This window comes from Alexandromys fortis, unplaced genomic scaffold (genome assembly GCF_014885135.2).
Source record: "Alexandromys fortis isolate MF-2015 unplaced genomic scaffold, M_Fortis_MF-2015_v1.1 scaffold_7, whole genome shotgun sequence".
Classification (NCBI taxonomy): domain Eukaryota; kingdom Metazoa; phylum Chordata; class Mammalia; order Rodentia; family Cricetidae; genus Alexandromys; species Alexandromys fortis.
Genome location: NW_026067920.1, coordinates 7,993,120 through 8,012,373, shown reverse-complemented (window position 1 = coordinate 8,012,373; position 19,254 = coordinate 7,993,120). Strand labels below are relative to the sequence as shown.

General features: G+C 41.2%; 1 protein-coding gene and 1 pseudogene across 3 annotated transcripts in view; one reads left to right on the top strand and one right to left on the bottom strand.

Annotated features, from left to right (window-relative positions):
• The window catches only part of Znrf3 (zinc and ring finger 3), a 164,557-nt gene that overhangs the window by 84,063 nt on the left and 61,240 nt on the right, over positions 1-19,254 (top strand). For 2 of the 3 annotated variants that reach the window (XM_050140978.1, XM_050140977.1), the window contains exon 2: positions 12,621-12,746. In XM_050140978.1, the coding sequence (XP_049996935.1) occupies positions 12,621-12,746 (126 nt within the window). Of the gene's footprint in view, positions 1-9,851; positions 11,120-12,620; positions 12,747-19,254 lie in introns of those variants that run through there. The other variant, XM_050140979.1, reaches the window with a different exon arrangement.
• On the bottom strand, positions 1,374-2,130 carry LOC126500829 (anaphase-promoting complex subunit 10-like; annotated as a pseudogene).

Here is a 19,254-nt window from a genome sequence, read left to right as displayed (position 1 = left end):
TTATTATTCCAGGGTGACTTAAGATTTGTAGCAATCCTCCTGCCTTATCCTATCAAGTACTAGGATCACAAACCTGTGCTGCTTTTGTCCATCTTTTAAAAAGAAGGTTGACCTGAGTGCTGAGAGATGGCTCAGAGGTTAAGAGCATTGACTGTTCTCCCAAAGATCCTGAGTTCAATTCCCAGCAACCACATGGTGGCTCACAACTATCTATAATGAGATCTGGTGCCCTTTTCTGGCCTGCAGGGATACATGCAGACAGATGCTGTATATATAATTAATAAATAAATCTTTAAAAAAGAAGGTTGACCTGTATTTTATTGTAATTATTGGAGGATATACATTATTAGGCATGTGGTAGAAGCCCCCAATTTTTAATTATGGAAACAAGCAACAAAATCCTTTATTCATTCATTTATTTATTTATTTATTTATTTATTTATTTATTGGCATTATAAAGGAAAACATTTCATTGGGCAGACTCACTTACAGTTTCAGAGGTCCAGTCCATTATTATGGTGGAGAGCTTGGTGGCGTGCAGGCAGACATGGTGCTGGAGAAGTAGCTGAGAGTCCTACATCTTAAAGGCAACAGGAAGTTAACTGAGACCCTGGGCACAGTATCCTGAGCATAGGAAACTTCAAAGCCCACCCCCATCGTGACACACTTCCTCCAACAAAGCCATACCCACTCCAACAAATAATGCTACTTTCTATGATATTATAGAGGTCAAGTGCATTCAAACCATCACAGGCTATTTGGAGTAATTGATCCTTGGGTTTGATGGTAGGGGAGGGGCCATGTATGGTCAGAATAGATAGAGATATACAGCAAAGACAGATTCAGACATAAAAACCTCGGAATGTAACAAAACCCTTTAAAAAAAGCTTCTGGAAGAACTACTTGTTCTTGTCCATTTTGTATCCTCAAATTTGACCATGATCTCCCATTTGGCCTTGCCTTTCAGAGTTGTCTTTGAAAACATTCTTGTTGATGAGAATTTTATCCATGAGAATATCCACAGAACAGGGCACAGAGTGACTGTCAGTTTCAAGTTCCAGGCATGGCTGAAGAAATGGTATGAGGTGTCATCAGTGTTCTTAACAGTGACAGCTTATGTCCAGAGTAGTATCCAGCCAGGACCACATCACTTTCCTGAGTCTTGTGAACTTGTCCATTTTGACAGCAACCAGAAGACATACAGCAGGAAGAAGTAGAAACAGGAAGAACTGGAGGAATTTTTTTTTTGGTTTTATTGTTTTGAGTAATTTTGTCTCTGTTAGAGAAAGGAAATTAAATGATTCCTATGGCAGAGTAAAACAAAGTCTATTTCACTTCTGTCCCATTTTCAAGTCACCGTATTGAACAATACATCAAAAACCAGTGGTTGTGCATCTAGGTAACTTTTCAGTGGAGCTCTCTTCCACTGGTGTGTATATCTTAATCTGTCTCATCTGGGTGTCTCTTCTATTTTGGTGATTGATTGGCTAGAACAGTGATCTGTTTCCTGAACATGCAAGTTGGCTTCTTATGATTGTCAGTTAAAGGAACATGAATCCAGCCATTTGGTTCCATCAATTCAAGTTGCTGAATTGGATGTTCACTAAATGAGCTGAGAGCCATCACATTGCCAGTAAGTTTCTAGATTGTCATCTTGTAATTGATTCACTTTTAAACCCTGGTTTGCACGACGAGAGTGACCAAACAACTTGGGACCCAATTTCCCTTACTGTCGCCATTCTTCCAACTGCTTAGGATCAGCACCAGGAGGTGTTTTATTCAGTGTGGTCACTTTTAAATTATTCTGGTCTGCCACAATTCGGTTCTCCACGGCCTGCTGCAGGTTTGCACTACTCCCACTGCGCACTGTGGCTCCTGTTAAGCTTGTTGTAAGAGAAGAGTGTGTCTCTTTAACAGCACGTGTTACTGGTTCTGCCATATTGCTGTTAAGATGGATTATGTTTTGGTTTTTTAAGTTGCCTTGTATGTCAGCAGATGTACATGCAATTTAGAATCTTTCAAACACCTTATCAAACATTGTGACAGTGGGGAGGGCTCAAGACTTAAATGTCTTTTCTCACTTAGTGTCTGTCCGCTGAGAGTGCTTAGGTTTGCATCATTGTTATAAATGAATACTGTTCTCTCTCTCTCTTAAAGCTATTATCCTTATTCCATAACCCATCAACTTTAAAAATTTTAGCTTCAGTGGTTTTTGTTTGTTTGTTTTACTAGAAACAGATATGATTTCGACTTCACTCTGTTCTGTTTTCAGTGTTAAGGATCAAACCCCAGTGTCCAGATATTACTAGGTCAGTAGTCTGACACTGAGCTACATCCTCCACTTTGACTGTGACTTAGAAATAGCATAGGTTGTACATATTAACTTTCTTTAATTCTTTTGTTTTGTTTTTTGTTTGTTTGTTTTTTGAGACAGGTTTTTTTGTAGCTTTGGAGCCTTTCCTGGAACTAGCTCTGTAGACCAGCCTGGCCTTTAACTCACAGAAATCTGCCTGTCTCAGCCTCCCGAGTGCTGGGATTAAAGGCTTGTGCCACCACCGCCAACTTTCATTATCTTCTTTTGGTACAGAGGAACCATGTAGAATAAAGGCTATTGTTAGTTCCCGGATGCCCAAAATAATCACACAAAAACTATATTATTTGCAATACTATTTGGTCAATAGCTTAAGCATATTTTTGGCTAACTCTTATGTCCTAAACTAGCCCATCTCCATTAATTTGTGTATCACCACGTGGCTGTGGCTTACCGGGTAAAGTTACGTCCTAAATGTGTGTCTCTGGTGAGGCTACAGAGTGTCTCCTGACTCTGCCTTCTTCCTCCCAGCGTTCAGTTTAGTTTTCGCCACCTACTTCTGTTCTGCCCTGGTATAGGTCCAAAGCAGTTTCTTTATTAATCAGTGGTAATCACAGCATACAGAAGGGGATCCTACATCAAAAGGCATTTTTGTTTTTTCTCTAAAAAGCGATGCTCATTGGCAGAGACTCCAGCTGAGCATTTAGAAAACTTATGTCTGGTGTAGAAAAGTGTTGGTTTAATCATTAGACCATTCCCAGTTGGAAGCCTTCACACATAGAGCCACCAGCTCCTTTTCTGTGTCTGAGTAAGTTCCCATCCTTATTACAGTTGCCCCAGTAACTATGACAACAGGAAGAAAAGAAACTGTATTTAGGTTCTCCTGGATCTAGATTCCAGGAAAAAAAAAATGGTTTAGACCATTCAAAGAGCTAGAGAGGCATCCATTTCAAGACAAGATTCTAACATTGTAGATGGCTCAGTGGATAAAGCATTTGGTCAGCAAGCATGAGGACTTATGTGTGGATCCCCAGAAGATGGGCACAGTACTGCAAGTCTGTAATCCCTAGCACTTGGATGTTAAGATGGGCTGTGGAAACAGGGTACTCCTCAGAATCGTGAGGCCAGCTAGCCTGACCGCTGCAGTAAAAAAGAGCAAAAGGCCCTGTCTCAGACAAGGACTGATACCTGAGGTTGTCCTCTGACCTCTTCATACATACTGCACATGCACACACAGACCTTTTAAAAAAAAATTTGAAAGGGAATTGTGTATTCTTTTTTTATACATAGAAAAGGGGGAAAAAGACCTTATGACTCAAGAGAAGAGTAGGTGGGCTGTTATCCTGTCCCTTCACATAAATTAGTCTGAACTGTGACACGAGGCTCTATACCATAGGGGGACATCTTACATCCTGGCCTATATGTAGAGAACAGAGGACAAAAGGAGGGAAATCTCCCTTTTAAATCCCCAGGAACTCTTGGATGAGTTAATTTTATAGAGTGAGTTAGCTTGTCCTCCTGATAGTATAGCACATGGCTCCTGTGTAGCAGTCACTCACTTGCAAGCAAGCGGGTCCTTTTGAAGTTACTGTAAACTTTGAAGTGTAGAGGTGTTATAACCTTGGGCAAAAGCATGACTAGTCCCAACTTCGACTCTTCTCCTGAGATGTTAGGAAACTATGCCGGTGTCTCAAGTATTTTGTGTGAAAAGCTTCTGGAAAAGCTGCTCTTGGTTTCAGAGCTTGGCTTGTGGAGCGTCTCAAGGGAACAATTCTTTCCAGATACTTATGCCTGGCATCACATTGTCTTTGGCTTAGGGGTAGATTCTTTGTCCATTAACAAAACAGTGAAACTATGATATAATCAATCTCACTTGGCCCTGAGAAATCTGAAGGTCTATTTTCATATTCTAGCGTAAACCAGTTTTTCCATTTTTCTTTTTTCTTTTCTTTTTGGTTTTTCGAGACAGAGTTCTCTGTGTAGCTTTGGAGGCTGTCCTGTAACTGGCTTTGTAGACCAGACTGGCCTTGAACTCACATAGATGCTTGCCTCTGCCTCCTGGGTTAAAGGTGTGCACCACCACCACCACCACCCAGCCTCCATTTTTCAATCTAGTTACTTCATAATTGCTGCTTGTATCAGACTATCATGGTGATATAGTATTCTCAGCTGGATCTGCAGGCCTAGGTGTAAGTTCTGGCTTTCTCTGGAATAAAGAGCTGTGTTGTCATTCTATCTTCTTGCCATCAGTTAATCTTACCCTTAGTTACCCCACATTTCATTCTCCTTTTCAGAACTGTAAAACTCCTCAGTACCACAAACCCATTTGGCAGTAATTCAGGTTTTGTTATTGTTTTGTTGTTGTTGTTGTTGTTGTTTTGGCTTTCCTACAGCTATCACCCTCTGGGCCTTCATTTTGAGAGACCCCCTTATTTCTGTTGGAATCCTTGTACCTGTCTTATTTCTACCTGTCCCTAGGTTTAGCTCCTTACCCCATTCACTGACCTTTTAAGATAGAGTTACCAGCCTGCATGGGTGAAGGGCAGCAGGGTTGTGTTCTCTGGGTAGGAAATATTAGCTTCTTGTGCCAATACCAGTATTAGTGAGTCTTTTTTGTCTTGAAATTGACTTTGATGAATTGGCAATCAAGACTTAGTAGAACTAATCCTTTAAAATTCATTCACTAGTTTGATTAAATCCTGATTATTTGCCTTCATCCCTTCATTAGCTGAGCAGAAACCCCAGTGGCTTTCCAAAAAACAAAGCAGGTAGCCTGATAGAGAGGCCAAAGGCTTTGTCCAGCCAGTAGCCATGTAATGAGCACCAACTGATGTCAAGACTAACAGTAAGATGATTGGAACCTCTGAGTAAAGTAATACTGTTCTAGAAGCAGATGCTCACATTAGGTGTGAGGTGGAGGAGTGAGGTATGGGCAATAAAAGGCCCAGTACACACAGTGAAAGTGCTTGCTATCAAAGCAACTTAGTTCTGTGAGTGCATTCAATTCATTGAAGCTGGTCTTGAAGAGCTCATTGTTCTTCTTGGCAAGGGTATAAAGTAAAAGTGAGCATAACAGATTTAGAAAAAGGGGACTTAGTTATTGAGCATATACTCTGCTATTTGTTTGCATCACATCTCATTTAACTGTTGTATCCCCTTTGAGGCTTTGGCAATAGTAACAGTCCCGATAAAAGACAGGCAGTGTTCTTTCTTTCTTGACTCATGCCATTTTGGACATCCCAAGTTACTTTTCCTATAGCACAGGATCAGAGTTAAACACAGATCAGACTTTGTTTTATCCTTGTGCTTATTTATTTATTTATATTTTATTTTTTGATTTCTCGAGACAGGGTTTCTCTGTGTAACAGCCTTGGCTGTCCTGGAACTCACTCTGTAGACCAGGCTGGCCTCAAATTCACTGAGATATGCCTGCCTCTGCCAGCCAAGTGCTGGGATTAAAGGCTTGCACTACCACCACCTGGCTAATCTTTTTTTTTAAAGATTTGTTTACTTTATATACATGAGTACTCTATCGGCATGTATGCCTGCACACCAGAACAGGGCATCAGGTCTCACTATAGATGGTTGTGAGCAACCTTGTCATTGCTGGGAATTGAACTGAGAACCTTTGGAAGAGCTGTCGGTGCTTGTAAGTGCTGAGCCATCTCTCTAGCTCCTAGCTTTGTGTTTAGTTGTAGTTTATTATTTGCCTGGTGTTCTCCCAGGGATCTGTCTTAGAAAACTTGCTTGTCTTTTTGTTTCAGGCTGTGGGGTTGCCCTTCCAATTCCTAGTGGAGAAGGAAGTACCTTGTTTTTAGTGGAATCTTTGTCTGGTTCTAATAGAGGTTTCTGAACCTATATAGTTTTTTTCTTTTGTCATGTCTCTGAAATCTTATGTGTAATTGGGCCTTTTAAAATTGTCCTAAAAAGGTAAACTCTGCATCTCCAAACATCTTAAGAAAAAGTCAAGGCCAGCGGGGTTAAGAGTACCATGTAAGCATGAGGACCTGAGTTTGAATTCCCAGCATGCATCTAAAAGCCAGGTATAGCTGCCCATGCCTATAACTCTACCACTAGAGGGAGGATAGCAGAGACAGAAAGATTCCAAGAGATCACTGGCAAACCAGCCTAACCAAAACAGGAGCTTCTGATAGAGGAAGACACCTGGAAACCTTGGGCTGATCTCCAGATGCATATGCCACACACACACAGAGGTACACATGCACACACACAGGTGCGCGCGCGCGCGCACACACACACACACACACACACACACACACACACACACACACACACGAGTCAGGAAACACCTTTAATCCTAACACGGAAACACTGGGGGTGGGGGGATAGAGGCAGACAGATCTCTATCCTAGTCTACAGAGTGAGTGAGTTCCAGGACAGGCTACACAGGGAAACTCTGAACAACAACAACAAAAAAAGTAAAACTCGGAGTGCCTGTAATTTTAAATGCTAATGTGTCATATTGAGTTCGAAGTTATCATTAATTTTGAATGATAACAGATCCTATGTAAAGTAACTTGGTGGCACTGACTGACTGGTGTTAAGAGCTGAGGCTTAGCCGAGGCAGGAAGAGTTCAAGGCCAGCCTGGTTCAAGGACAGGCACCGAAGCTGCAGAGAAACCCTGCCTTGAAAAAAAAACAAAAAAGAGCTGAAGCTTTTACATGATGTCTGTGGAACAGTGGTGTAAAACAATACCTAGCTGGACCTTTGGAAGGATATATGAATTTCTTATGTAGAAGGTTCTTGGTTGGCATAGATGATCACTATCCAGAAGGGGTTTTGGATCTTTTTACAATTAGGGACTAATATTTCTTAGATAATAGAAATGAGTCTCATTGAGACTATCTTGAAAAATGGGGCTATAAATACAGAGTTTTGGGCTTTTGTTTCTTTTTGTTGGTTGGTTTAAGGTCCACTCTGAGATGGAACCCATACATGAAACTGCTAATGTAGCCAATAACCCGAGGCTAGAAAGATCAAGAGTTCGTTTTTAATTTAACAAATTAAAATGTAATTACAGCCCTAGTATCTTATATTTGGAGATGAACAGTGGGTCATGGATGGGCAGTGTAAGAATATTTTAAGGAGAATTATCTGAGTGGATGTGGTATCCTCTGTTTATGTCTGACTTTAGCAGTAATATCAAGGATCATTTTCCAAGTGATAGTACTCTCATTTTCCCATAGTTCCATTCTACTTTGATCATTCTCTGTAGAAACACCCATCCATAGTTCTTTAATCCTTAACTAGATCATTTGCCATTGGCTTTGACTGGGATCCAGCTGTTCATTGGCTGACAAAACTTTCATGGTACCACTAATTGACTTCACTGCTGACTTGTAGTTCTAGCATACAGCTTCTTTATATAGTCTAATCACTATCATTAACTAGTTTAACAGTTTGCTTGAAGAAGGACGCTTAAAAGAAATCCTACACTAACTCAGAAATAGGTTGTTATTTATTTATGGGTAAACTCACAAACCAGAATCCTCTGCTGGAACGGAGATCAGAAATCGAAATCGGCAACTGGAACAGAGAGGCTGGAAAAGAGAGCAGACTTGGGCTCTCTGCATCAGCATACATAGTATGAGGCCACACCCCAGTAGGCAGGTAACCACTAACTGTAAGACTTCCTGCAGCAGTTTGCTGTAAGGATGAAGTGAAATTGAAATGTAACCTAGTACACACTCTGAGATGAGAAGTCCACCACGATTTCCCCCCTGACATAGCTTGCTCATTTGCACATAATACCTTTCTTTGCCTAGGGGACGCCATCTTTTGTATCAGGTCAGCTTACTAGTGCATATTTTTAGTGTATGACTATTTCTACTTACTGAAGAAACATCTTCTCGACTTTGTAACTTGGACTTTTTGGGTTAAATGGAACCCTGTGATGCAAATGGTTGTAGGTGTGGGACAATAAGCATTTCTGAAAGCTGATGCTATTGTCAGAAGCAAACTGACACAGCCTGAATTCTACAGTATTATCTCTAGGAGATGAGTAAATGGATAGTTACATTGGTTAACTGTACTAGCTAAAATTGAATTCGCAGGGTTAACTACTTGGGGAAGTAAATAAGAATAGGAACTGAGATGATGAAGGTGGAAAAGTGGCAAGGCTGGTGAGGTAGGTGGTGGTCTTTGATGATGTCATCCCCCTGCCTCCTGTTTTTTGGAGGTAGGGTCTCACTGTGTAGACCAGGCTGGCTTTGAATTCACAGAAATATGCCTGCCTCTGTTGCTCCACCATGACTGGCTATGAGGTGGATTTTAAATCCTGTGATAAATTTTTTTATAATATCTTTATTCCAAAAAGAAGTAAACAGCCGTTGGCAACTAACTGATAGTACTTTAGAAAAGTTTGTTTTGGTTTTGAAGATTTTGATACTATTTAATAGTTGGCAGCCTTGACAGGGCTGCTGATGTATTGAGCTGCCAACAGTTGCCCCAGTGTCAGCAAGAAACTCTGATAAGGAGTCTCACAGAAGAGTGAAAGGAGGGGAGATCCAGCTAGCCCAGTAGGAAGTATTTTCCAGAGTGCTTGCCTGACAGAACCTTAGGGACCCTTGGGTATGCTTTATATTTCTAGATACATGTTCTTGTCACACTATCCTTAGTGTTAGGCCCCTGTTTTCATGTTGGCTGTAGTGAGTCAAGTTGTCAAATTTCAACCTTGGCTTCTAATGCTCTTGGTTCCCATTCTTATTATACCCTCCTCTCCCTCCTCTCTCTCTCTCTCTCTCTCTCTCTCTCTCTCTCTCTCTCTCTCTCTCTCTCTGATCTTTTATTCTTGAGTCATGGTTGATTCTTTAGAATTTGAGGCCATTTAACTTTGTCTTGTATCAAATTTAGTCTCAGTGTGTGTATGTTCTCCCTCCCAGTGTACTCTCAAAATGTGTTTCATGGAGCAGTGTGGTTATATTAGTTGAGCACAAAGTAGTCGTAGGAGCAGAGTAAAAATTTATGGATTTAACAACCGTTAACCCCCCCCCCCCATTTTAATAGCTGGATATGGTAGCGTATGCCTGCAATCTCAGATATTTAGAATTTGAGGCAGGAGCCGGTCGGTGGTGGCACACGCCTTTAATCCCAGCACTTGAGAGGCAGAGGCAGGTGGATCTCTGAGTTCTAGGCCAGCCTGGTCTACAAGAGCTAGTTCCAGGACAGGCTCCAAAGCTACAGAGAAACCCTGTCTCGAAAAACGAAAAAAAAAAAAAAAAAGAATATGAGGCAGGAGGATAACAAATTCATGACCATCTTGGGAAACTCAGCAAGACTGTTCCAGACTTATAATGAATAAATAAACAAACTAGATGAGCAAACGAACAAATAATTAAATAAATAAATTTGTTTTGGCGTGTTGTGCTACCACAGAGCCAGTGTCTGATGCAAACACACTGGGATTTATTGATTACAAGTTAGCTAACTTGGACCATAATCCAACACACTGACACAGCGGGTGGGGGAAGCCAGCCCCGAGGCTTCGGGGTAAGGGGATTTTAAAGGGAAAACCTGCAGCCTTGGCATGTCTGAATGGGTAAAAGCATACAACTTTTGGATTCATTGGTTGGGTGCATGTGCACATACACTCACATAATGAAGAGAAAAAGAGAGAAAAGAAACTGGCCTTCTGTAGAATTTCAGTTTACAACTGTAGATCCTGAGTCCCAGATGGAATTCATTGGACTGGTTATACTTGCTTGCCTAAGTTATCTTGGAAATTTACCTTGAACTTTTGTTTTCACCCATAAAATAAGTAAGACATAATATGCATTAGCTTTCTATTTGCTGCTACAAGTTATTACAGGTCTATTGACTTAGAATAACACTGATCTTGTTACACTGACTTACCTAGAGAGACCAGGAAACTTCCATCTCATCATGCTTAGTCACATCTGCCAGAGTGTGTGAGGTAAATTCATATGTCTAAAGGTTAGAATATGGATATCTTTGGGGTTTTATTTTCTATACTGGATTCTATGGTGGAACCCAGAAGGTTCTTTGTTTTGTTGTGTTTCCCAAACAGGGTCTCACTATAATATATGGAGTCCTGGCTGTCTTGGAACTCACTATGTAGACCAGACTGGCCTCAAACTCACAGAGATCCGCCCTACCTCTACTTCCCAAGTGCTGGGATTAAAGGTGTGTGTTACTATTCCTGGTCCTAGAAGGTGCTTAATACTAAACTAAAGACATTTCTTCAGTTTAAGAGTTTAGCACTGGAGAGATGGATCAGCAGTTAAGATTATTAGATGCTCTTCTAGAGGACCTGAGTTTAACTCCCAGCACCCACAAGATAGCTCACAATTATCTGTAACTCCAGTTCTAAGGGTTCTGATTCCCTCTTATGACCTGAGGATACCAAGCACATACTGGGTGCACAGGTGTACATGCTAGCAAACCACTTGTACACATATAAATAAAATAACTATTAAAAGGGGGACTTATCCCATATAATGCTAGGCTTATAGCTTGGTAAATTTTCTATGAGAATTTTCTCTTTCCAGATTGTTCTTGGGCTCTGGAGCCTGTGATATGTTGCACTATTTCTTGGAGAGTCTTAAACAAATGTCTGCTCACCCCAGATAGGGAATCAGGGACAGACCAAAGTACAAATGCCACTTAGGTCCAAGTTGGCAAACCACTGAGTTTATTGGGGCCATTTACTGAATGGAGCAGGAATGACTTAAAGACAGCTGCCTCACCAAAACCGTCCCAGCATGGATGATGACTGCCAAAAGTTGGAATCCTGGAGCACACTGCTTGACTTCCAGGCAACTCGCCAGGTCAGAGGGTGTCTTTGCCATGTTATTTAGTTAGTCTGGTATTCTTACAGGCAGCTTGGTAGCCTTTATGACTTATATAAGCTTGGAGAGGGAGTTGCCTTGTGCATTTGGTTAATTTCATGGACTTCCTGAGATGTTAACGTTGACTTCCTGAATCTTAATGATCTTACCTTTAAAACCTTGGAGTCTTTATTTTGAAAATTTATTTTTATTTTGTGTGTATGCATGTTGTGCTTGTATGACTGTGCACTGTGTGAATGTCCACAGAGATCAGAAGAAGATCTTGATCCCCAGGAATTGGTGTTGAGAATGATTGGGTACTGCTATATGGATGCTGAGAATTAAATCCTGGTTCTTTTCAGGAGCACCAAGTAACCTAACCACTGAACTAAATCTCCAGCCCTAGAACTTCTGAGTTTTAATGAGCTTCCTGGGTCTTAAGGAACCAGGAAAGAAATTACTGCAGAATAGCCTGATTTAATAGTCAGTGCTAGAACTGTGAGCATTGACCTTGGGATTTCTGTTGTTTCCAGACTTTTATAACTAGCCTGCTAATTATACTGATAGTTTACCACATTTCCATTTATCATAAAGTCCTGAATGTGTCTCTAGACCCTATGGATAAGTTAATGTGACCGTAAGATCTAGAAGCCAAACAGGATACTGTCTTGGTGAGTTTCATTTATAATTGCTTAGTGTTAGATTTATAATATTTCATAGCAATTTAAATTGGCATTTATATGAGATTCTTTCTCTCCTACCTCTTATCAGATGGCTTCTATCTTAGACAATCATTACTTTCAAGGTAGAGAGAAAGAAGTCATAAAATATATTTAAAAGTGAAGTCTTGAATTCAATCCCTAGTACCGTGTGAAAACCAAGCATGTTGGTATACACCTATAATCCTAGCACTGTATAGGCAGAGACAGGAGGATCTCTGAGACATACTGGCCAGCCATTCTAGCTGATTGAAAAGCTCCAGGTTTACTTAAAGACTCTGTAGAGAGAGATGAGAAGACATCTAACATCAACCTCTGGCCTCCATATGCATCCACAAATGTATATACACATGAATATGCGTATATATACAGATAGATCTTTATTTAATTTTTATGAGTGGGTATTTTGTTTGCGTGTATCTGTATAGAATATACAGGGCCAGTGTTTGTGGAGACCAGAAGAGGGCATTAGATCCTTTGGAACCAGAATCATAGACAGTTGTGCATGTTGGGGGTTGAACCTGGGTCCTCTGGAAGAGCAGCCAGTGCTCTTAACTGTTATTTATCCAGCCCTTATAATATCTTCTTCTAGTTGTTTTATTGTGTTCTCTCCAGTGCTCAGCTCCTTGTAATGAAATGGAATTCCCTGTGACTTGAAAGACTATTCCCTGCCTTAAAGTTTTGAGGTAGCTTAGACTTAGTACACAATAAGAAATGCACAAAGGGAGTCACTGCAGTCTGTAGCCAGCCTATTGACATTTTCTTTTCATTTTGTCTCTTAGATGCACCCACTGGGCCTGTGTAATAACAATGATGAAGAGGACTTGTATGAATATGGCTGGGTAGGAGTGGTGAAGCTCGAACAGCCAGAATTGGATCCCAAACCATGTCTCACTGTCTTGGGCAAGGTAAGCACCAGGCCTTCTGTGTCACTGCTATTGTGTGATGTTTTCCATTTAAGTTTTCTGACTTAAGAAAGAGTCATGCTGGCACAGCAATCCAAATCTGCTCTATCCCTGCCTTCTGTGTGGCCTTGGGCAAGTTGCTTTTCCTGAGAATCTCAGCTTCTTGTTTGTGAAATGGGTTATTACTAGAAACCCATAGTACTATATGTTATACCTTTAGGGCCAAATGTTTAAACCTAAGATTTGGGAGGTTTGGGAAAGTATTAGGTGTATATATTGTCTCTTAAGTAACCTTGGGGACCTGGGGCCATACTCAGTAATCACACATATTCATATATATATATATATATATATATATATAGCAAATCATATGAATATTCACATTAAGTGGGATAACTATAATCTAAATAGCCTCCTGTTAGCCCACAGCTGCTTTGCCTTAAAATGAGTTCGGGTCCATTAATTTTTGTTGCCAGGTACGTTATGGAAAACCTTGGGATTTAGAGCTTCCTTAGTTTCAGAACAGCAGACAGCAATTATGGCCCTGCATTAGAACTTACCTCCCAGGTGACTAGGAGGTGAGGTGACATGCAATGCTTGATGCCTAATGTGCCACTATAACTTCTGACTGCAGTATTAGATAGAAATAAATTTATTTTGGAAATCCATCCATCAGGAACTTTTAATCTGATAAGTCATAACTGTTTTAAAGTAGATCGTTTAGTTAAAAGGAAGGGTTTTCTGAAAGTAATCTGAATTTTTGGTTAGAGGAAAAATAGTACCTAAGAGTAGTCTTATTGCCTAGACATATTATGGACCCCAGAGCTACAGATCTGTGTCCTCTGGGAAGACAACTGAGACCTGTTTCTGGAAGCTCAGACTCTTTTGGATATTCAGGCCAAAGAAGAGGTGGCACTGTGCAGGGAGCCATCACCAAACTTAAAGAATTTCTTGCCAGACACTCTAAGCTTAGCATGTGGCTCTACCTGTCTACTTGCCAATTCTTTGGTCCTGGAGACTCTCAGAAGCCTAATTTGCCTTTTGAGAAGCTCCATGACTCTTGACAAGTTTTCCTACCCTTTCATTGGAGGGGAAAACCTGACACAAATTATAGCCTGTTTGGTTTATGGTTCACTAAGTTGAATCAAGGTGTTTGAGGTGGCTCAGCCTTGATACTTAATCATTTCAGTAGTTGACCAGAGCTGTTTAATGATGGTTAGGAGCAGTAACCCTCTTGAGAGTTAGTGTTTTCTTAGGAGAAATGCCAGCTACATCCAAAGTGTAGGAACAGTGCTCTCCTTGTAGGTATCTGCTTCGAATATGCCATTTGCTCCTACACTTAAGCTGCTGCTGTACCCTGCTCAGCTTACTGGCTTCATTTGTTTTCCCCAGCCTAGTGGGTTGTAACAGGGCCCAAAGTATATGTCCTTAGATAATTTAGTGGCGGGCATTTGTTGAAGTCATTCAGAACCAAATTGTTTTCTCCACTGCCTGAATCAACTGCACCATGGTTTACTTGGTGAGTTTTATATGGTTTGGCCTGCTGGTCTATGAAGCCAGGGGGATAGAAACCTTAGATAGGTATTGAATCATGGAGCTCTTCTTGTGTTGACTTTTCATGAAATAGTTATTGAATGTGGGGGACTAGGAACTTAGCATAATGGCTCTACCTGCCTAAGAGCAGCAACTTATTTCTGTTGGAAAAGGCTAGGACTGGGAGTGTGGCACAAGGCAGCCCACATTTCCTATTGCTGTTTACCTTAAGAGTTTGGGTCTGAATAAAATCATTAGTAAAGATGCCTGGGCCAGGCAAAGTAAGATGGTTTACTGTTTGCTTTAAATGTGGGTTGGTAATGGAGATGTGATAAATCCCCTCCTTCCTCTTCCTCCTCTAATTTCATTAACTTTGTAAATTCTGTTGTCTACTTTTATGGTTTCCCAAGGGTAGAAACAAAAGACTTCAGTGTGGGGGAAGGCATAATAATCTTCCCAGTAGCTCAGCATGCCAATCCCTTGCAGATAGTATGATTTTTCCTTCTATTTCTTGGCTTTCAGTGGTTATGGCAAGGAGAGATAGGCATGGAGAAGCACAGAGGCATAGGAAGTGGGCTGGGAATGTGGCTTGGTAATAGAGCTCCTGTCTAGCATGTATGAGGCCTTGGGTTCCATCACCAGCACTGCAAGAAAGTTTCGAAAAAAGTTAAAAGGTGTAGGAAGAACACACAGCCAGCCCAGTGTGCAAGTGTGGCTGCAGGAACAGCCATGAATGGATTTGAAACTTGTCTCTGTCACCACAGAAAGCCTGTAGGAAACCAGAAGGGCTAGACACGGAGCCCTTCTGATCATGACCTGATGATTTTAAAAGGCATAAATGCTTCTCTAGGAGTTCAAATCAAGTTTTATTTTAAAAGCAAAAGGCATAGATTCGTCATCTTAGTTTATTGCCAAGGGGCTTTGATATCAGCACTTTAAACTTACAAGAGAAAAAATAATTTATGATCACATACTTCTGATCTTTTTAGTTCTGTAGCGCAGGTATAGACAACATCAATTAGGTAAAGATATTTTTTTTTTTTTTTTTTTGAGACAGGGTTTCGCTGTAGTTTTAGAGCCTGTCCTGGAACTAGCCCTTGTAGACCAGGCTGGCCTTGAACTCACAGAGATCTGCCTGCCTCTGCCTCCCAAATGCTGGGTGGGATTAAAGGCCTGTGCCACCACCGCCCAGCCAGTTAGGTAGAGTTGAGGTAAGGATGAACTAACTCCACAGGGAAGAAGCAGGCCAGGTTCAAGTAACCTAACCAGGCCTCACTTTAGACCAGGCTCAGGTAAACCTCTGCAGCCCTTGGTGGTTTCTTTTTCACTTAGTGCAGAGATGCTGTCTTTGGGACCTTGTTGTCTCATAACCTGACGTTCTGGACCATGGTTAGGATCTTCTCTAACACTCTCTTTACAGAGCTGAAAGATTGAACCCCATGGAAATAGTAAGATTGACATTTGGGGGCAGCTTACTTTTGAGAAAGGTCTTAAATTATTCCCAAAGTGCAAGAGTCTGTATGCCTCAGGCATTTCAGCTCTTCAGTTTTGTAGTGTTTATTAAGCATCTTACAAGGCTACAAAAATTTAAGAGGTTGATCTTAATTTGACTGTTGTGACCCATCAAATTCGTGGAGACTCTCATGTCAGGATGCACGTGATGTGCTAGAGTTTCCAGCAGAATTCACTTCACCTGAATTCTGAAATTCTAGGCTGGATAAGCCCCAAACCGAAGGTAGACCAATTCTGTGCTAGCCTTTTGAAATACAGTACATCCGGCCGGGTGATGGTGGCGCACGCCTTTAATTCCAGCATTCGGGAGGCAGAGACAGGCAGATCTCTGTGAGTTTGAGACCAGCCTGGTCTACAAGAGCTAGTTCCAGGACAGGAACCAAAGCTACAGAGAAACCCTGTCTCGAAAAACAAAACAGACAAACAGAAAAGTACAGTACATCCAGCAGGTCTGGGCCTGCCTGTGTCCAGTGCTTCAGAAGATGGTATGGGGAAGTTAGTGAACAAATACTTAGAGAATTTTATGTTAGAAATGCCATCTTGGTTGAGTGACCTTAGAAAGGCAATTTCAGTTCTTGGTGCCTTGCTCCTTTGTGAAGCATAGCCTTTCTGATTGCCATAGGGCCATGATGTATTAACAGAGCACTTAGCCCATACAATTCTGAATGAAGGCAAAAGCAGCCATCCTGGGTGGGTGCTCACTGCCTGCTAGGAGCTGTAGATGTCTTTGCTTGTCACATTGACATCTTGTCCACATTTCCATGTTATGTTGAGAAAACTGAATCCTAGTTAGTTTCTCCACATGATCTGAGATCACACAGCTCACAAGAGCCTGGAGATGAAACAGGACTATTCTGTGTTTCACTAGTGTTGACTTCTTGTCTCCTCTTGTCTTGGCCAGTCTTCTAGATAATAGACACTAGCTGCTTTTAATATCATCTGGGTGTGGTCTGGACTCTTGCTTCTACATGGTAGAATCACAGCTCTCACTCTACAGGCAAGGGTTGTTCTGAAGGTTGAACAATATCACAGAACTTATATCTGGTACTGCCACTACTCACCAAGTCAGCATCCCCCTCCCCAGATCTCTTTGTAGACCTGCTTTATCTCCCCTGCCCCGCCTACACTCAGTGAAAGATACAAATCCAGCATTCCTGGTTTTGATTCTAAAAAATTTCAAGAAGGGGCCTCGTTGGTCCATCGCAAATTGGGCACCTTTATAGGCTGACCAGCTGTTCTCTGGGGCTAAAATCACACTATGGAACTAAGCCTGTCTCACCTTGTCATGTGTGAAGGTAGGAAGAAAATGTTTTCTTCAGAAATGGGCTGAAGCCTGGAATAGTGCTGGTCTGTTATCCTTAAGCTAAGGACTTAGTAGTTGCTAAGTCAAGAATGCTATCATAGCCTTGTGGGCGGTATTCTTGGTACTAGGTGACCTGAAGTTGGGTCTATTGAGAGAAGACTCTTGGGCCACGTGTTTTCATAGTAGAGATCTGTAAATGGATGTGGTCATAGTTATTGAAGGGATGGCAGCCAAAGTGGACTATGAAAGCAAGAGATGGGGAAGAACAGTGTACAGCAAAGGAAGCCAGAGATTCTTTAGGGATGTGGAAAGTTGCTGAGGAAGAAATGTTTCATGTTGAAGAATTTGGTCTTTATGGAACTACAAGATCTGGCTCTGGGAACTGAATAGGCCCACATATCAATAATTTTTACCCAGGGGAGTTGCTGAGGAGTCATGTTTGCCTATGTCCTATTCCATTTTCACTCTTAGACATGCAGTGCAGAGACTGAATAGCCTTACAGAGTGGCAGGGAAGACCTGTCTGTGCCATGAGCAAAACTGCTCCAAAAACTGGCCCTCCTGGTGGATTACAAGGAAACTAAGGGTGAAGGCTGATAGAGAACTGTACCCTGTGTTTAGGCTGCCCCGTCATCCAGACCAGAGTCTCAGAAATGCCATTGCAAAGAAAAAATTTAAAAAAAAAATTGCTGTTTTAGTTTTTTGTGTCTTTACCGAGCTCTGACTCATACACCTGGTGACCAAGATGACCAGAAGTCAGAGCCAAGGGATGTTTTCTTTAATCAAGGTTTAAACCCCAGTCTTAACAGTTCTCCATACTGATGACTAGGACCTCCCACATGCTGTACAAGCACCAAGTTATAGCCTTGTTTCAACCCTTTCCAGCTCTGACCCCTGTAGTCACTCAGCCCTTTGCATGTTCCAACCTCAGTAGGAGCAGGATCTAAAGGAGAGAGTACATCTACTGTTGGTTGTTGTTCCTAGCACAAATGAATGTACTAAAAAAAGTGGCTTTTACTGCCTGTATCTCCTTGCTCTCTCTTTCCTTTCCTTATCATCCTTCTGTTTCTTTTAGCATCCAAAGTTATATTGCGTTTATAGTGAAATCCAGAAAGACAGAGTGAAATAAATGGTTGCCAGACTCCGGGATCCAGGAGCAAAAAAGTATTTTTTTTTTAAAGTGGAAATTTTCAGTCTAGAAAGATAAAAAGGTTCTGGAAGCTATGATTGACAATGCTGCTGACCTGTGTGCTTAATAATTGATATGGTAATTTTTCTATTATATGTATTTTACCTAAAAAAATATGGTGTGCCTTAAGTAATTTTATAGTATATGGAATAGAATGGCAGTAGGTATACGTAATTATAATAATAAAGTGGAATGTGTTGGTTTGTGCCTGGAATCCCAATGACTTGAGAAACTGAGATAATAGAATCATTATGAATTTGAGGTCAGTATGAACTACATAATGAATCCCAGGCCAGCCTGGGCTCCCAAGTGAGGTCTTGTCTCAATAAACAAAACCAAGCATAGCAAAATAGCAACAACAGTGCTGTTTAGTTCCTGAAGTGATAAAGTGTAGCCGTATGAAGGGATGCCTGATATTTCTGAGTCCTGGTATACAGAAGAAAAGGAGACAGAAATGGGAGAGCCCCATCCTCCTCTGCATTTGTCTGTCTGGGAAAATGTCTTCTCTCCTAGATTGCAGCTATCAAAATAGACAAGTTTGTGGTTTTTGTTGTTCTTGTTAACAAAGTGTCTTTCTTTTTTAAAAATAATTATTCTATGAGAATATCATATAGTATATTTTGATCGTATTCATCCCTCTTCCCCAGCTCATCCAGATCATCCATACCTCCCTAACCATCCAACTTAGTTTTCTCTTTCTCTCACTCTCTTGCTCTCTCCCCCATTGAGTCCAGTTTGTGTTGACCTACCGCTCCTGAGCATGAGGCCTGCCCTGGAGTGTGATCAATATACCAGGTGCCATACCATTAAAGAAAGCCAACTCTCCCTCTTCCAGCAGCAATCAGATGTCAAAACTCCTCAGGCAGGAGTGGGACCTTATGTCCAACTCCATTTCTCCATGCAACAGTTTTGTCTGACTTGAATTTTTGCAGGTCTTATGCAATTTATCATAATCATTAGCAGTTCATATGTGTA